This window comes from Heteronotia binoei, chromosome 13 (assembly GCF_032191835.1).
Source record: "Heteronotia binoei isolate CCM8104 ecotype False Entrance Well chromosome 13, APGP_CSIRO_Hbin_v1, whole genome shotgun sequence".
NCBI classification, from domain to species: Eukaryota; Metazoa; Chordata; class Lepidosauria; order Squamata; family Gekkonidae; genus Heteronotia; species Heteronotia binoei.
In genome coordinates this window covers 47288273-47304380 of record NC_083235.1, presented here as the reverse complement: position 1 = coordinate 47304380, position 16108 = coordinate 47288273, and the positions used below count along the sequence as shown (strand labels likewise).

General features: G+C 45.7%; 1 protein-coding gene across 6 annotated transcripts in view; it reads right to left on the bottom strand.

The window, feature by feature from the left end:
* FMNL3 (formin like 3) overlaps positions 1-14019 on the bottom strand; it is a 124273-nt gene extending 110254 nt beyond the window's left edge. For 2 of the 6 annotated variants that reach the window (XM_060252141.1, XM_060252146.1), the window contains exon 1: positions 13770-14019. In XM_060252141.1, the coding sequence (XP_060108124.1) occupies positions 13770-13886 (117 nt within the window). In that variant the 5' untranslated portion in view covers positions 13887-14019. The remainder of the gene's footprint in view (positions 1-13769) is intronic. The other 4 variants (XM_060252143.1, XM_060252145.1, XM_060252140.1 and 1 more) reach the window with 3 other exon arrangements.
* Positions 14020-16108: the final 2089 nt, after the last annotated feature.

The following is a 16108-nucleotide window of genomic DNA, read 5'->3' as shown; positions in this document are numbered from 1 at the left end:
GACGGGCTCGAAACACTCTATAACCCCTCAAAAGAACAGCAGTCTAGCTCGCTTCCCCCGAGCCCTGCCGCCATAAGCCTCAAGGGGGCTCATTTTGCGGCATCTCCCGGCGGGAGGGTGGCACCCGCACGGGACACATATCAAATGAAAGAGGGGGCGCAGGGCTATCAGAAACAGTCAGCGGAGGGAGTCGGGAGACCACCCCACTGGGGGATCCACACCCCGAAAGTGATGAAGGTGGCGCAGATAGAGCCAACAGAGCCAACAGGACAAAATAAATAGGCTGCATTATGCAGCACAGTTGAGAAAGTGCCTTATCCCATATACTGATGAAGTATATACAGGATTTGAGAACAAAATTGTTTCCGGCGGTGATATTTGGGGGATTTTTGGGGACGTCACAGGAAGTGCTGTGAAGTCACTTCCTGTTTCCGGCAGGTGACGCGGGGGAAATGATGTCACAGGAAGTGATGCCACTTCCTGTTTCCGGTGGTGGCATGACATCACCGGAAGTGACGTCACCGGAAGTGACGTCACTTCCTGTTTCCGGCGGCGCGCGCTCTCCGCGCGCGCGCACCCCCACCCCCCACCCCCCCCCACCCCCCCCCCCAGTGTCCCTGGCTGGCCTTCAGACATTATGGTCACCCTACCAAAGATCCTTACAAAACCAACTTGTATTATGCCAGGAACATCACAATAGCCATTACATGTTCCAGCACACACCCCTCCAAATGCTGAATTACTGTGCTTGTAATTTGCTGGACTTGATTACTTGATTATTCAAGTCCAGCATGTAATCCAGATCAGCAGGAGTAAGTGTCCTCTGTTATGGCAATGTCATCTGTGCATTTGTTTGGTCTAAAATTGGATTCAATTTCAATCCACTTGCAATATGCAGCCAAACGGTGGATGAGTTCTCATTCCATTTCAGAGTATCATTTAAGCTTTTCCAATCACTACTTCCAGTACTCCCAAGTGAAGAAGTGGCAGTGGCACCTCCTGCAAATATTTTGAAGCAGAAGCAAAACCCCCACCCCACCCTTGTTGGTATTTCTAAAATATACAAGCCAGTGCCGTTTTTGCTTCTGACCATTGTCTGAAGCTCTTTCCACAAAAGTTTTTGAGGCATGACATTTATTTCAATCTGTAGGAAAAACCATATCCTCAGTTTCACTTAGCCCACTGGAAACAATCACATCTACATATGCAGGCTTTGTTACCTTTGGCCAAAATGCAAGATCAGCAGGAGTAAGTGTCGTTTGTTATGGTTCCTTCTATGGTACTATTACACTTGGCCTCTGATCAGAGGCTGAGCTCTCGCCATCTTCTGAATTTTTGGAAACTGGATCTTTTCCACTGTCATCTTTGAGCACTTTCATGCCACCATTGCATGAAGAACCCATTGCTTCAGCAAGCTGAAGGAACTTCTGCATGGGGAGGGACGGTGGCTCAGTGGTAGAGCATTTGCTTGGTAAGCAGAAGGTCCCAGGTTCAATCCCCAGCATCTCCAAAAAAGGGTCCAGGCAAAAAGGTGTGAAAAACCTCAGCTTGAGACCCTGGAGAGCCGCTGCCAGTCTGAGTAGACAATACTGACTTTGATGGACTGAGGGTCTGATTCAGTAGAAGGCAGCTTCATATGTTCATATATATGTACCTGCCTTTTTGTACAACTGGACCCATTGCTGCACTTTGCATTTTCTGTTCTGAGCCCCAGATACCCTTTAAGAAGGCATTTTTACCAATATAGCAGTTGGATGTGGTTACTTCAGTTCTATATAGGGGCACTTGTTATTTTCAGAGTTCAAAAGAAAAGCCCAGAAGTGACATCAAATCTCTCCAGGAATCACTGGAAATGCTATGATTTTACCACAAAGTGTCCAGCAATTCCTAGAAATGCATGGCATCACATCTAGGTTTCCCCCAGAATTGACATCATGTGTCACCAACACTGCACCTTCATATCCCTCCCCAGTATCCCACTGGTTGCCATTCCTGGCAACCCTGTCTAGCCATCTATCATCATTTTGAATTTAAAAATAGAATCATAGAATCATAGAGTTGGAAAGTACCTCCAGGGCCATCTAGTCCAGCCCCCTGCACAATGCTGGAAACTCACAAATACCTCCCCCCCCCACGCACCACCAGTGACCCGCTACATGCCCAGAAGATGTCCAAAAAAACAACTCCTTCCAGGATCACTGGCAAAACTGGCCTGGAGAAAAATTGCTGCCTGACCCCAAAGTGGCAAACAGCATTTCCCTAGGCATTTAAGAAAAGGCCACAAGAAATAAGCACTGATTCAATCCTTCCTGCCCTCCTTCTCATGATCTGCCTAAGTTCAGAGAATCAGTATTGCTGTCAGATTGCCATCCAGCCTCTGTTTAAAAACCTCCAAGGAAGGAGAGCCCACCACCTCCCGAGGAAGCCGGTTCTGAAGAACCACTCTTTCAGGACATTCTTACTAATGTTTAGCAGGAAACTCTTTTAATTTCAAGCCATTGGTTCTGGTCCAACCTTCTGGGGACATATATATATACAAGCTGCTCCATCTCCTTGTAGGGTTGCCAGGTCTGTTTTGGAAAATACCTGGAGACTTTGGGGGTGGATCTGGGAGAGGGCAGGGTTTGGAGAGGGGAGGGGCCTCAGTATGGTACAATGCCACAGAGTTCACCCTTTAAAGCAGCCATTTTCTCCAGAGGAACTGATCTCTGCCTGCTGGAGATAGGGTTGCCAAGTCCAATTTAAGAAATATCTGGGGACTTTGGGGGTGGAGCCAGGAGACATTAGGGGTAGAGCCAAGATAAAGGCTGTGACAAGCATAATTGAACTCCAAAGGGAGTTCTGGCCCTCACATTTAAAGGGATGGCACACCTTTTCAATGCCTTCCTTCCATAGGAAATAAAGGATAGGGGCACCTTCTTTTGGGGCTCATAGAACTGCACCCCCTGGTCCAATCTTTTTGAAACTTGGGGGATATTTTGGGGAGAGGCACTAGATGCTATACTGAAAATTTGGTGTATCTACCCCAAAACACAGCCCCCCCAGAGCTCCAGGTACTCGCAGATGAATTCTCCATGATTTTTAATGGGAATAAATCTCCATAGGGAATAACAGAGTTCCCAGCAGACATTTCCCCCCTCCCCCCGCTTTCTGACGACCCTGAAGCGGGGGGAGGGCCTCCAAACCAGGGGATCCCCTGCCCCCACCTGGCAACCCTAGCTGGAGACCAGTTGTACAAGCAGAAAATCTCCAGGCCCCACCTGGAGGCTGGCAACCCTATGAGTTGAGGAAGCAAGGCAGTGGCAAAGATGGCAGCTGTTGTTCCCCGCAAAAGCACTGTCAAAGATCACTGCCTCACTTTGCATCATTACAGAGCCAGCCCTAACCCTCCTCCATTCCATAGTACTGTACCCCAGTTTGGCTCTAACCTGTTGCCAAAGGGCTTAGTAAAGCCCAATTTAAGACTGCATTACAAATTAACTATCTGAGGCAAAGCCTTCAGCCCAGCTCACAATCAAACATGCCAAGACAGTTGATTTTTGTACATATATAAAAAACAGTTGTGTTTAAACAAAAAGTATATTAAACAATAAATAAGCATTTGCATATTTTCTAAAAGGCATTTCTGACCTTCTCTAGGAAGAGAACTCCTAGGCTATGCCAGAAAAAGTCTTACTCTCGCCCTGACAAATGACATATTTTGTAGAGTACTTGGTTGGGGAAAGGTACTCCCCCCTCAAGGAAGGGTGGGCCCAGTTGAGCTCTTCAAAGGTCACTACCGGCAACTAAAATTAAGCAAACACACATCTGCAGAGTGGATTTAAAAAAAATTTACAAATTAAATAAAATTTCAAAATTGGCAACCAGTGCAAATTGGTCTTATGATTATGCTTTTTCACCTCCAATTTCTGCATCCCCCCCCCACCCCCAGCCTATCCCCTGATTTCTGCATACACTTTTATGCCTTTAGTTTCCACTTTGTCTTACTTGTTTTCCCTCCAATTCCCCCACTCCCAGTTCTTTTTAGACCACTTTTACCCGGATCTTTTTCTGGAAGCTGATTTTGAGCCACATTTTTTCCCTGTATATAATGTTTCTGTCAATTTTCTTTGTTCTGCTGACTCCCATGCACCTCCCCACACACTTTTCAATGACTGGACAGTCATCACTGTCATACCACTTCCTCTCCTGTCTCTGCCCTGAAGACCAGTGATTTCATTTCTGTTCTTCTTCTTTTTGTTTAAAGCACTAATATTGATATACTGTTGTAACGATAGGCTCAGCAGATTCTCTGAACTGGCAGCTTTCATTTAAAAATAGTAAGTCTTTAGGCTCTGGTTATTTAAGGAATGTGCAGAATAAATGGACTCCACAACTGCGAAAATGAAGAAGGAGGGCAGTGTAGACATGCCAAAGAGTCTTGCCCAAACCAATTCCAATGCTTGTGGATCGGCTGCCAAGAAAATAAGGAGTAAGTTGAGTGTGTGGAAAAGCCCAGAGCCTCTGATAGCTTCCCACTTGGCAAGACAGTGTAAAAAAGAGCAGTGGTTTTGACAATTAGGATCACTGGCTATGCAGTTTAGTGAATGGGGAGAAAGGGTGGCCAACCAGTTCAATTCTTAAAAGTGTTCCTTTTCTCTAAAGCTAATAGTTGACCACTGTTGCAGTAAATGTTCAGGCACATCTTATTCTGTTATAACTGTTCATTATGCATAGAAATCAAAACTCAACCTATGTTGGAAACCTTCATAACTGAGAAATTCTAAACACAGATTACACACTGACCAGAAAATCAGGATCCAAACAGAGCGCTGGTTTGAGGTAAATATGACTGTGAACTCTGAAAACAAGAAGATTCTCTTTTCTGCCTTTCAAGTGCAAAGCTGAAAGAAATTCAACAGAATTTCAAAATCTCCATTCTGAATACTGCATTTAACATTCAAAATATGATATCAGGTTCTGTCACTTCTTCAAGAGATGTTTTCAAATTGGATAAATACGTGAGTGCAGTTAGATTGAAACTGCATCCATATTTTCAATAACTTTCATGACCACCTAAGAACCTTCCTCTGCTGTTGTTTACGTGCACTGCTTTCATTCAGTCACTCATTCATTTCCCCTTTAAATGTCAACACAGACACTACAGGTAGTGCAGAAGACAATCCCAATTTACATACCCCGGACACCAGTCCTGAAAATTACATTCCCATCACAATGTAAATAGTGACAATCTCCCTTTCTCTTAATTATCTGTCTACTTCTTTCCTTGCCATCCCTATCCAATGCTTCCCCCACCTTGTTTCCAATGAAATGACAAAGACTGCCTTATTACTTTCACAGAAGCTTCATTCATTAGTTTCTTTATTTCAGTGTTATTAAGGTGTGTACCCACCCTGGCTTTTTGAAGAAAAACTAAATAATGTCCTCCCAAATCTTGGGCACACTCATACATCACTGGATTTTCCTGTGGGACAAGACAATCTAACTGCCAATGATTTCTACACTCCCAGGATAGGGCCTTATTCAGCAATGGAAGGATGCAGCTCTGGCCAGTTTCACAGGTACAGTGAAATAAAAGCCTGGGTGGCAGGTGGGTCACAGGGAAGGAAAAGCAAGAGAAACCAGGTAGCAGCACTGTAACTGTTAACGCAGACCAAAGAGACACTTTACAAAAGAGAGGTAAAATGTAAAAGCCAGTTCCAAGTATGTAGGGTCATGGGTGGGGGGGGATGGAGAACAGAAAGAATAAGCTTTGAATGTAGCACGTATGTTCATAGGAGACACAAAAATGCAACAAAAGCATAATTATATCTACATTTCTGTCTTTCAGGCATACACACCAACAGCAGGAAAGAGGCTCAAAAGCACATTAAGTGACATGTGGGGAACATGTCTTAATAAAAAAAGCCCAGCATTTAACCAAATCTTACTATGTATCAGTGGTCAAACTTCCCTGCATCCCTCTACCACAGCAGCCAACCAAACTTCATGAAAAGCTGCCTCTGGGGGGATAGGACAGGGCTGTAGCCAGGATTTAAAAGTCGGGTGGCTTTTTAAAAGGTCAGGGGACACCCTTTCCCATTCATTGCAGGGCTTGCTGCTTCTCAGAAGCTTCCTGAGGTAGGGGCCAAGCTTGGAGGTTCTGAATGTGGCCAAGCCAAGGCAATCAACCATAAACTTTGGAGTCAAGAAGGACTGCATACTGCATGCAAGCAGGGGGGTTTCTCTCCACCTCCCTCTCCCCCACTCTGGCACTTTGCAGCCAGCAGCTCCATCTGTCCCCCCCCCCGCCCAGCCCATTCCACATGGCTTCCTCTGCCTCCCTCCTCTTTGCCTGCTGCTTTTGCTGCTGCAGTGCGCTGTGCCCTGCTCAGCTCTCCTGGCTCCAGCCGCCACTGATGATGCTTCACTGGCTCAGCTATGGCAAAAAAGCAAAAGCAAGAAGCAGGCTGTACCCCAGCAGGCCTCCTGGGAGTCAGGGGGCAGTGCCCCCACGGGCCCCCCTGTGCTTACAGGCCTGGGATAGGATAGGAAGAGAATGAGAGGTGACATGAGGGTCCACAGGGGAAGACCAAAAATCACCCCTCTCCTGCTGGCAGAAAATTAATGCCAGATTCAACCCACTACTACTGAATATCATCTGTAAAACAGCATCAAATGCTACATATTCCCTTAAGTGGCCAAATCTTTCTAAGAAGATGAGTCTCTGGCAGTATATGGGTAATCCCAGGTGCTTAAAAGCCAAACACCTCTCAGAAAATCATTCTTATTGATAATGTAGCTCTTTTGATTTACAAGGTCAGGAATAGAGGGCAGATGGAACACAATGAATGAGAGTGGACACAATCAAGGTGTTAAATATGCTTCATATACACCCTTACTATAAAGTTTTCAGTGGAATAGAAATGAAGATTCAATGTTTTACAAAGTTTCTTAGCCATCCCAAGAACTAGAAGTAAAATAATTATATTTCCTCCTCGATTTTGCTTTTTTTTTTTTTTGCATTATCTGTTCCTCCCCCTTCAGCTTCACTCTTCCCATCCCATCCCATCTTATATCTTTCAGTTTATTTTCCCCTTCCCCAGTATTGGTACAAACCAAGGCTGAGAATCCTCAGCAAAGTTGGAAAGTAATATCTGTGCTATTTAAACTAAATAGGATAAATAATGCAAATATAATCTATTTGCTTAACATTTATTTATTAATCTATTTACAGCCTGCTTTTCTTGCTGACACTGAAGGCAGATTAAATATATGCATGGAGTGGATTTTTTCAGTTTTAAATGTACAGCATCTACTTAATCTTGTCTGTTATCATATATAATGAAATATAACAGAAGTGGATCATCACACAGTAATTGGGCTCCTTATCTCATTTTTAACAAAGTAGATAAAATGCGCAGCTTTGCTGGACCAACCTTGTTTGCTTCAGAAAGGGGACTGGCTGCACCAACATGTTAATCCACTAAAACAAAAGGGACTTTCAAGTTCAGAGTGAATCAAAGGAAAAGGATATAAATCATCTGACTAAAATAAGAGATGACTAAAGAAAGAGCAGGGTTAGAACAAATAAAGTTATTAATGAGATAAAAGGAGTCCGTCAACACAAGAGAAGGTTCAAAACATTTTTGTTGTTGTTATTGTTTAAACTGTGAAACCGCTGTCAGTTGTGGTGATATCTGACCCAATCATGTTCTTAGAATCACACAAATTCTTATGGTCTTAAGTACCTTCTCATGCTGATCAGCCTGAGAAACTTACTGCTGCATGAAATGGGAGTAGACCAGGTCACAGCAAAAGACACAGATCCTGGGGACCCACTTGAATCTAGTTTATGTCCTCTGCTAGTATTCAGAAGCAAGAAGACACATGTACAAGGAGACAGCCACTGTATCTCTCCCAACCTGTACACATAACCTGCTAAATCCAAGTAGGCAGTCATGTTGGTCTGAAGTAGTAGAACAAAATAGGAGTCAATCGCACCTTTAAGACCAACTTAGTTTTATTTAGAACGTAAGTTTTCGTGTGCTCTAAGCACACTTCATCAGACGAGGAATCCGGCACAGTGAGCAGAGTCACACATAGCTGGTAGGCAGTGGCTCAGAATGTAAAATGGTACAGATTTAAGATCCAATGACAGAATAGTAACATTAACCAATTGAGCAAACCTTTGATCTGAGTAGCATGATACCTGCTAAGATTCCTGTTGACATGCATGGCCTTTCTGCTCCCCATGCAGAGCAGGGAGTTGGTACTGTTACTTCTTTGCAGATGAGAACATAGACATTCGTCCATCAAAATGCTATAAGAGAATAGCCATGGCGTTCTGATCTGCAGGAAGTTTAAGGCAATTCAGCACACAGGCACAGTAGGCAAACTCTGGACCATCTGCTCCTTTGCCATCATGCAGCAGACAGTACCAACCTATGGAAAGCACAAATGGGCACAGGCAAATCAAATTAATCTGCAGGGTCAATGAAACAGAGAGCTGACCAACTGCACTGGACATGCAATGAAAAGTAGCTTCATTAGATTTGCCACTATCTGCTTCAGCACTGGGTGGGATCTTATTGTATTTTTGTTTTGCACATCTATATGTAACCCTTTCAATACAAAAGTCTCACTTTGACTGGAGCACAATCATTACAAAACACAAACACGCAATATGATGCAACAATAAGAACAATGAAATCCACAATTAAAAACAAGTAACTCGATAGTCAACCAATAAAATCAACTACAACCAGAAAATGCACATGAAACAAAAATTACATGGGAGAAAAGTAGGCGTGTAAAAGTTTTAAATAAAACAAATAATAGATTTTTAAAAAAAAAAAAAACTAAAAAATCCCAAAGGGATGACTGTGTACTGTGACTTTTAACTGTAAGCTGCCTCAAACAGGACTCTGAAATGAGAGCATAGAAATATTCTAAATAAATAATAAATTTAATTAACTAGTCTGTTCTTGCAAAATGTAACAGAAGTCCTGTGGCACCCTGGAGAGTAACAAACTTTATTCCAATATTAGCTTTCATGAGTCAGAGCTCACTTCATCAGATGCATGGTGGAGAGAATTATTTGGAACCTATTAAAAAGTCCCAGGTACTGACCCCAGCAAATTTCATGAGGCAACTGACTCCACAGCTTGAAAGCCATTATAGAAAAAGATTTCTCTGCCATGGCCATCAGCCTAGTGGATGGTGATGAAACAACCCAAAGATTCTCAGTTCTCGATTTTAAGGTTCACAGAAGATATACATGGAGAAAATGCTCCTTTAAGATAGGACTCAAAATGGTGGAACTCAGGAGGGGGAAATTTACAAAGTATACCACAGATAAAGATTTCGTTTGTATATCTTCTAAAGCAGAGGTGTCAAACACATGGCCCGCGGGCCAGATCAGGGCCCACAGAGCTCTAATCAGGCCCTCCAGCAACTGGCTGTCATCTGCTTCATTTTCCCTTGCTGGCTTTTTTCGGTTGCCATTTTGAGTTTCTCCCCGGATAAGCCAGGCAGCAAAGCAGCCTTTCCCTCTCCCCCCTCCCTTTTCCCAAAGGTTGGAGGAGTGAGGAGCAGCCTCAGCCAATGATGGAGCTTGGCTCCAGGGTGATTAAGTTTGCCATGCTCAATTAATCATCCTGCAGAGCTACTGAGACAAGCCTCTCTTCCTTGTAATTAATGGCTGAGGCTCCTCCCCCGAGCCAGACCAGAGCTTCCTTTGCATAGTCCCCACCATCAGGAGAGCTACAAAGGGTGCTTTTAAGACTAGCAACGTTTTAGTGAAGGTATGAGCTTTTTACCTTGTTACAGAGAGAGAGTTTTGTTGGGCTTGTTATGGGTGTAACTGGGTCCCCCTCCTCTTTTTCACTGTACTCATGCCCTCCAGTCTTTCTCAATAGGAAAGCATGTGAACTATTTAGAAGAGAAATATCAGCATTAGGCTGAGAGTGTGCCACTCCAGGTTTACCCAGCAAATTTTCCTTAATTTTTCTTTCACATTTTCCTTTGACTGCGGGTCTTGAATTTAGACTTCCCAGAAAGTAGGCTGACACCGACCATTGTACATGGCTGTCTCTCTGTTCTTGTAGTTGTTTTTTGGGGGGAAGTTGTATTTTTTTTCCGTTGTAGTCATTTTTCTGGGGGAAATTATAGTTTTGTAGATAAGCACATAGCCCTCAGTCTGTGCCATGGTGCCTTCACATGTTCTTGACTAGTATGTGAAGCAACTTCTGTACCAAAGATCACAATGCCCAGCTGCTTCATGTTCCTCTGGGTCTTAGGCTCAAAGCATTGACCATGAGATGTCTGTAATGAATGTCAATGAATCAAAAGTAGGTTTGCAACTTACAGATGTGCACATCTGAACAGCACATATTCAAGACTGGTACAGCACAGATATTGTCTGCAGTTTTTGATGCAATAATTCATAGCAAGAGGTGACATTTATCAGAGACTATAAAACAAAATATTGCAAGCGTGCTAATACTTTAAGCATGTTTTATTTTAAGTTTTAAAAAATCTTTGTGTGTCTGTGCCCTTTATAAAGTTTATATGTCCACTACCTGGCATTACATTTTATGATACACATGGCCCGGCCCGACAAGGTCTCATTTATGTCAAATCCGGCCCTCATAGCAAATGAGTTTGACATCCCTGTTCTAAAGCATACTTGGCATAATGTGCACTTAATCCTGCCCTTGGGAAGGCAAGTGCATCCTACTCTCTGAACACACAAAGCTCCTGTATACAGAATCAATCCCCCCACAATATAACATAGAAAGAGATTTTCCACAAGACATAGCTATTCCTAATCAGAATGACACCCTTTTAAGCCCATTGACTGTAACTTATTGGGAGTCTTTAAATGAATATGGACCTTCTGCATGCAAGGTGTGTACTCTGTCACTGAGCAACAGTCCCTCCCACCTCCCTGCAGTTCAGAGTACTGGTCCCTAAAATCCATTATGATTAACATCCTAAGATCATGTGGATTTTGCAACTCCCTCACCCTTGCACAAATCTGAATGCAAATGGGATTTTTCAAGCAGCATGCTGACCACTGCAGGATGAACAGTAGAGGGAATGATGTATCACATGCTGTCAGCTTCCTGTCATTCTGACATTGCCAGAGTGGAATTAAAAAACAAGCAAAAAACTTTCTATGACCAAGAAGAAAATTCCTCTAGAAATCCCCCCACGCATTCTACAACAAGCATCTGAAATGGCTAATTAGCAATCTCAAGACCTACAGCTGCCATGTCAGGATCTTATTAGGAAAGATCACAGGGTAAAAGGAAAGTTCTCTTGAAGGAAAAAGAAACATACCCGGTGTGCTCTTCTTGCAAGAACAATACCTTCAGAAATGTCTGGGACAGTTCGCAAAGTCTAGTGGGGTATTTTTTACACAAAGCATCAAGTTTTAATGTAAGAATAAGTCAGGTTATTCTGCCTTCTAAAAGCTGATATACACATTATGCAGAATGGGATGCTAGAATTCTGGACTTTACCACTTCAGATTATGAGACAGCATTCACTTGAAAGCTTCCCAGGTAAAGCATTTCCAGGAATCAGGACATCAGAAAGGAAGGTTTACCACAATTCTTTCCTTAGTGAACTAAATTTCTATATGCAAAAAGAAGCATGCAAGAATCTGTCACTGTCATCATCCCACCCACCACTCACCCCAAATGGTACAGTCCGGAATTGGTCTTCCTGATTCTGCAAAATATGTACATTCACTCTCAGGGTCCAAGCAGTTTCCACAAGTACTACTGTGGATATTGCATCCCTGGGAGCAACAACAAGACCCCTCTATATTCTTCAAGGTCCTGCTGGTATGAATCCCATCACCAAGGGGTTCCACTTTCCACAACCATTAATACAATCAGGACAGTTACTTGCACCACACTTCAGGGCGAATGGAAGATTTTCATGCACACATAGAAAAACAGCAGCATACTCATCTATCTTTATCAATTTCTGGTTTTTTATCTGGATCAATTAACTTCTAGGAGTTAATTGAGGCATTAAGCAGTGCAATCTTAAACAGTTACACCCTTCTAAGCTTATTGACATGAATTGAATTAGAAGGGCATAACACTACTTAGAATTGCACTGCAGGACCTACATTAAAGTCCTTAAACTCTTCCGAAAGTGAGAACAACAGTGTTTAGATGTGCTTCCTATATCTCCTGCATCAGGGCAGAACAAAAATGGGGCATTTCTGCATCTCCAATGCTCTGTGGGAGGCACACTCCTCAGTCAGCCCTTATGTACTATGACAATATCTTCTGTGCCTGACTTGCGTAGCATGCCACTCATTCCCACCTTTTTCATGAATAAAACTTGTGTCGCTATCAGCTGACCCATGAGGTCCCAATTCCTTCTGTTCACTAGTCAACTCTTGCGTTACAGCAGACAGCAGGGCACGAAGATAGCGATTTCTGCACTTTCCAAACTCAAGTTCCCCGCCTTCTCTTCCAAGCCTTCACTTGGCAGAAAACAGACCCATGACACATACACACACAAATGCCCCCAACTGGACACCTGCCAACAGAGAGCAATGATAAGAGGCAATTCAGGGACTAGGCATCCTCTCGCATGCCACTCCTTGATTCACAACATACTTGGCTTACAAGAAAGACAGTTGAGAAAGAACGAAACCACTGTGGTCTACAGGGAGAAGCTTAGTGGGGGGACTGGATATGGGGAGTAGAAAAAGTAGCCAATGAAATAGGAGTAGCTCCAAGGAAAAGGGGGATGGGCATGTATAAGCTACACAGCAACTAAGGATATGTGAGAACAGGAATAGAAATGAGAACTCAGGTAGCCTTGGGGACCCTGTTTGGATGGAAAGGCAGCACATAAATATTTTAAATCTATCAGTTGGTATATTAAATAATATCATTGCCCAAATTTGAGCTGGAAGAAGAATGTGGAAAAGTGCTACAGGAATAAAGGATGGAGATTCCTATGTGGAAAGGCTAAGGTACAGAAGAGGACCTTGGTGGAGCTAAGGCACCTGGAGGAGGAATAGGGATCCCTGGCCCTGATACTGCTGTTTAGGAAATCATCTTAGTCAGAGCAATGGGGTATTTGTGTCAGCCCTTGGCCCTTAAGGTCTACCTAAGATGGGAAATCTACTTAAGAGTGGAATAGGGGGAAAGCAGAGTTGGTCAGGACCAAGAACTAGTAGAGTCAGGGAAGATAAACAGAAACAATGACTGAGGGATCTACAAGGCTCAAAAAATCCTAGTTCCAAAGGGGATGGGATCTAGTAAAAATGTGAAATCAGATTCTGGGATCTGGCTGCAGTGTGTGGCTCTCTCTACACTTCTCTGGGATGGAGATCAGTGGAGCTACCAGAAGGACTGACAAAATGGCTCAGATTGATGTGAGAAAGAAGCAAGAAGAGTTTGTGAATCACAGATCAACAACAGGCAATCGGGGTGGCAGAGACTGGTCAAGGGAAGCAGAACTAAGCCAGGAAGGATCTCCAGATGATGAAGAGGGATTCAAGAATGAAAAACACTCATCTCCCCTAGAAGAACTCGGGCCCAATCCAGAACGAGCTCCCCCGGCTGAGGGGAAAACTGGACACAAAAAGCAGATGAGAACTTGGCGAGGGGCGAAAGGAAGGAGGAGAAGAGATTTACGATCCATGCGGGCGCTCCTCGAGAAAGTGGAGAGGAAGCCCTTCAGCAATCCCGGGAGCCTTTTGCAGCGGCAGAAAATTCGGGGGGGGGGGGGGAGGCGGGGCAGTCTCTCACCAGCACCAGGGCGAATCTCTCCTCCAGCTCCCCCTGATCCGGCATGGGCACCTTCCCCAGCGGGGGCTGCAGCAGCCCGGGCCCCCCGCCGGCCTCCCCGCTCTCCGTATTCCCCATCCCGGGCCCAGGCGGCTCCCGGGGAGGCGGGGGCGGCTCAGCCCTCCTGGGGTGACCCGATGGAGCGGAGCCGCCGTGGCCAGGCGGCTGCGGCGGCTGCCTCCCAGTCCGTCCCTCCCTCGTTGCCCGGCCTGGGCCCGGAGCGGACTGTCGGCACCGCCCCCGGCACCGCCCGCCTGAAGACCTCGCCCGCCCAGTGGACACGGAAAGGCCGCCTCCGCCTCGCCGAGAGGGAGCGCTTTGCTCAGACGGGGCACCGCCGCCACCACCAGCAGCAGCAGCAGCAGCGGACCGGTCGAGCAGAGCGCCCCTAAAATGGGCGCACAGCTCCTGGCTTGGGAGTCCGCGCTGTCCAACATGCGGCCAGACAGGCAGAGATCAGCCGGAGGATCGGCCAGCTCCTCCGGTTAGGGTGCCCAGGGAAAGGAAGCGTGGGGGAGATAACGGGCTCTTACTTCCGAGTAGACGTGCAAAGGATTGGGCCGGATCTGTTAGAGTGAACAACATTAAAATTCTCGACCACCACAAAAGGAGTTTCTCAAATGGGGACTGACTTTCAGTCCTGCTGCGTGGTCTACTTTTCCTGGAATCCTTGCTGCTGCTGCTGCTGCCGCCCACCGAGTTTGGGTTTTTTTTTTAAACATTTGAGAAGAGTGCGGGTGACTTAAGTGTCCCTCATCTGTACTCTCATATCCTGAGAAGAAGGCGCCTTGCTGGATCCCGCTAAGGCCCACCACTTCATCAGCATGCTTTGCAAAAATCCTAGCAACTTGATCCCCCCCCCTCCCGAAACTGGGCAGCGCGCGGTCGCCAGTCGGAAGCCCCAGAAGCTGCGCAGAAGAAGAAACGACGGCAGGAAAAGTCCCGGAGAGCGCGCGCGCGCGCGATCATCTGCGCCTTCACGGCTTTTGTGTGTGCACTTAGGAGGTAGTCGCGTGTGTTTCAATGGGATTTGCCTGCAAGAAGGAAATGCTTGCAGCCTTACTTGAGAGTAAGCCCTCTCTCGAGTTCAACAGGGCTTGTTCTCGAGTACGCCAGCTTGTGCCTAAAACGCCACTGAATTCGGCGGGACTGGGCTCCAAGGAAACGTTGCTTACGCGTCATCCGCACACCACAGTTGCAGACAGACGTGTTTAATTTTGAAGTGAGTCACAGTGAAACCGATGGGATTTCTTGCTGCCCGGGACGAATGCGAGGAGAAAGGGCCAAGAAGAGACCGCGGGACCCATCTCCCCCTCCCCTCCCTCCCGCGCACACACTTCTCCCGCGGCTGCAAGAGCCAGGAGGGCTACACAAAGGGAGCCGTTAGTCAACCCTGCCCAGCCCACTTCTGGGCATCCGGCCTTAGCAGTAGGGAAAGGAGCTGCTGCCCCCAAGTGGCGGAGAACAGTCTAGCAACGGACAGGCCGTTTGTTCTCGATTTCGGTGGGAGGAGCGGGAGACCTTGCCAGATTCCAGGCCCCGCCCTGGCCCGCGTATTCCCGCCTGGGGCACGCAGGGAGGAGGTGGTGGAGCCCTCGCGGCGGACTGGTGTTTGGGGAGGCTCGCTGCTGCTCTGTGTTTTACACTCCTGGCAAATATAAAAGAAACGGAGGTGGATTTCTGTGCTGGCTTTCTATTTCCGGAGGGGGGGGGGTCGAAGTTGGAATCTACCTTTTGTAATCTGACGCCCCAGTATCATACCTCTTTAAATATATCCCTTAAAACACCATAATTAAAGGAGAGGAGGGGCTGACTTGACGGGTTAGAATTTTTGCTATCAACTTCACGTTAGCTTTGTCTTGGTCCTTTTAAACACGTTTTTAGGAATATGCTTATGCGATGAATGGGGTTGCCAGCCTCCCGCCGCAGCCTGCAGATCTCCCAGACAACGGAGATCAGTTCCCCTGGAGAATGTGGGGGTGGGGAGAGGTTGGCGAGTGACTATGGTATAAACCGTGCAGACGTCTTTTCCCCTCTCCAAACCGTGCCGTCCCAAGACTCCATCCCCAAATCTCCCGAAATTCTCCATCCCAGAATTGACAACCCTAATGGGTGTTTAAAAACATGCACATCAAGTTTTGCTCAGGAAACTAGCCATAGCTCCTGAACAGGGGTGCCTTGTGTGGCAAGCCCCAGTTTGTAGCATTGCTTCATAACATTTGCATTTCATCATCTTTCGGCTACAACATAGCTATTGGTATGCATCTTTAACAGTAACTAATTTAGAAGAATATCATACC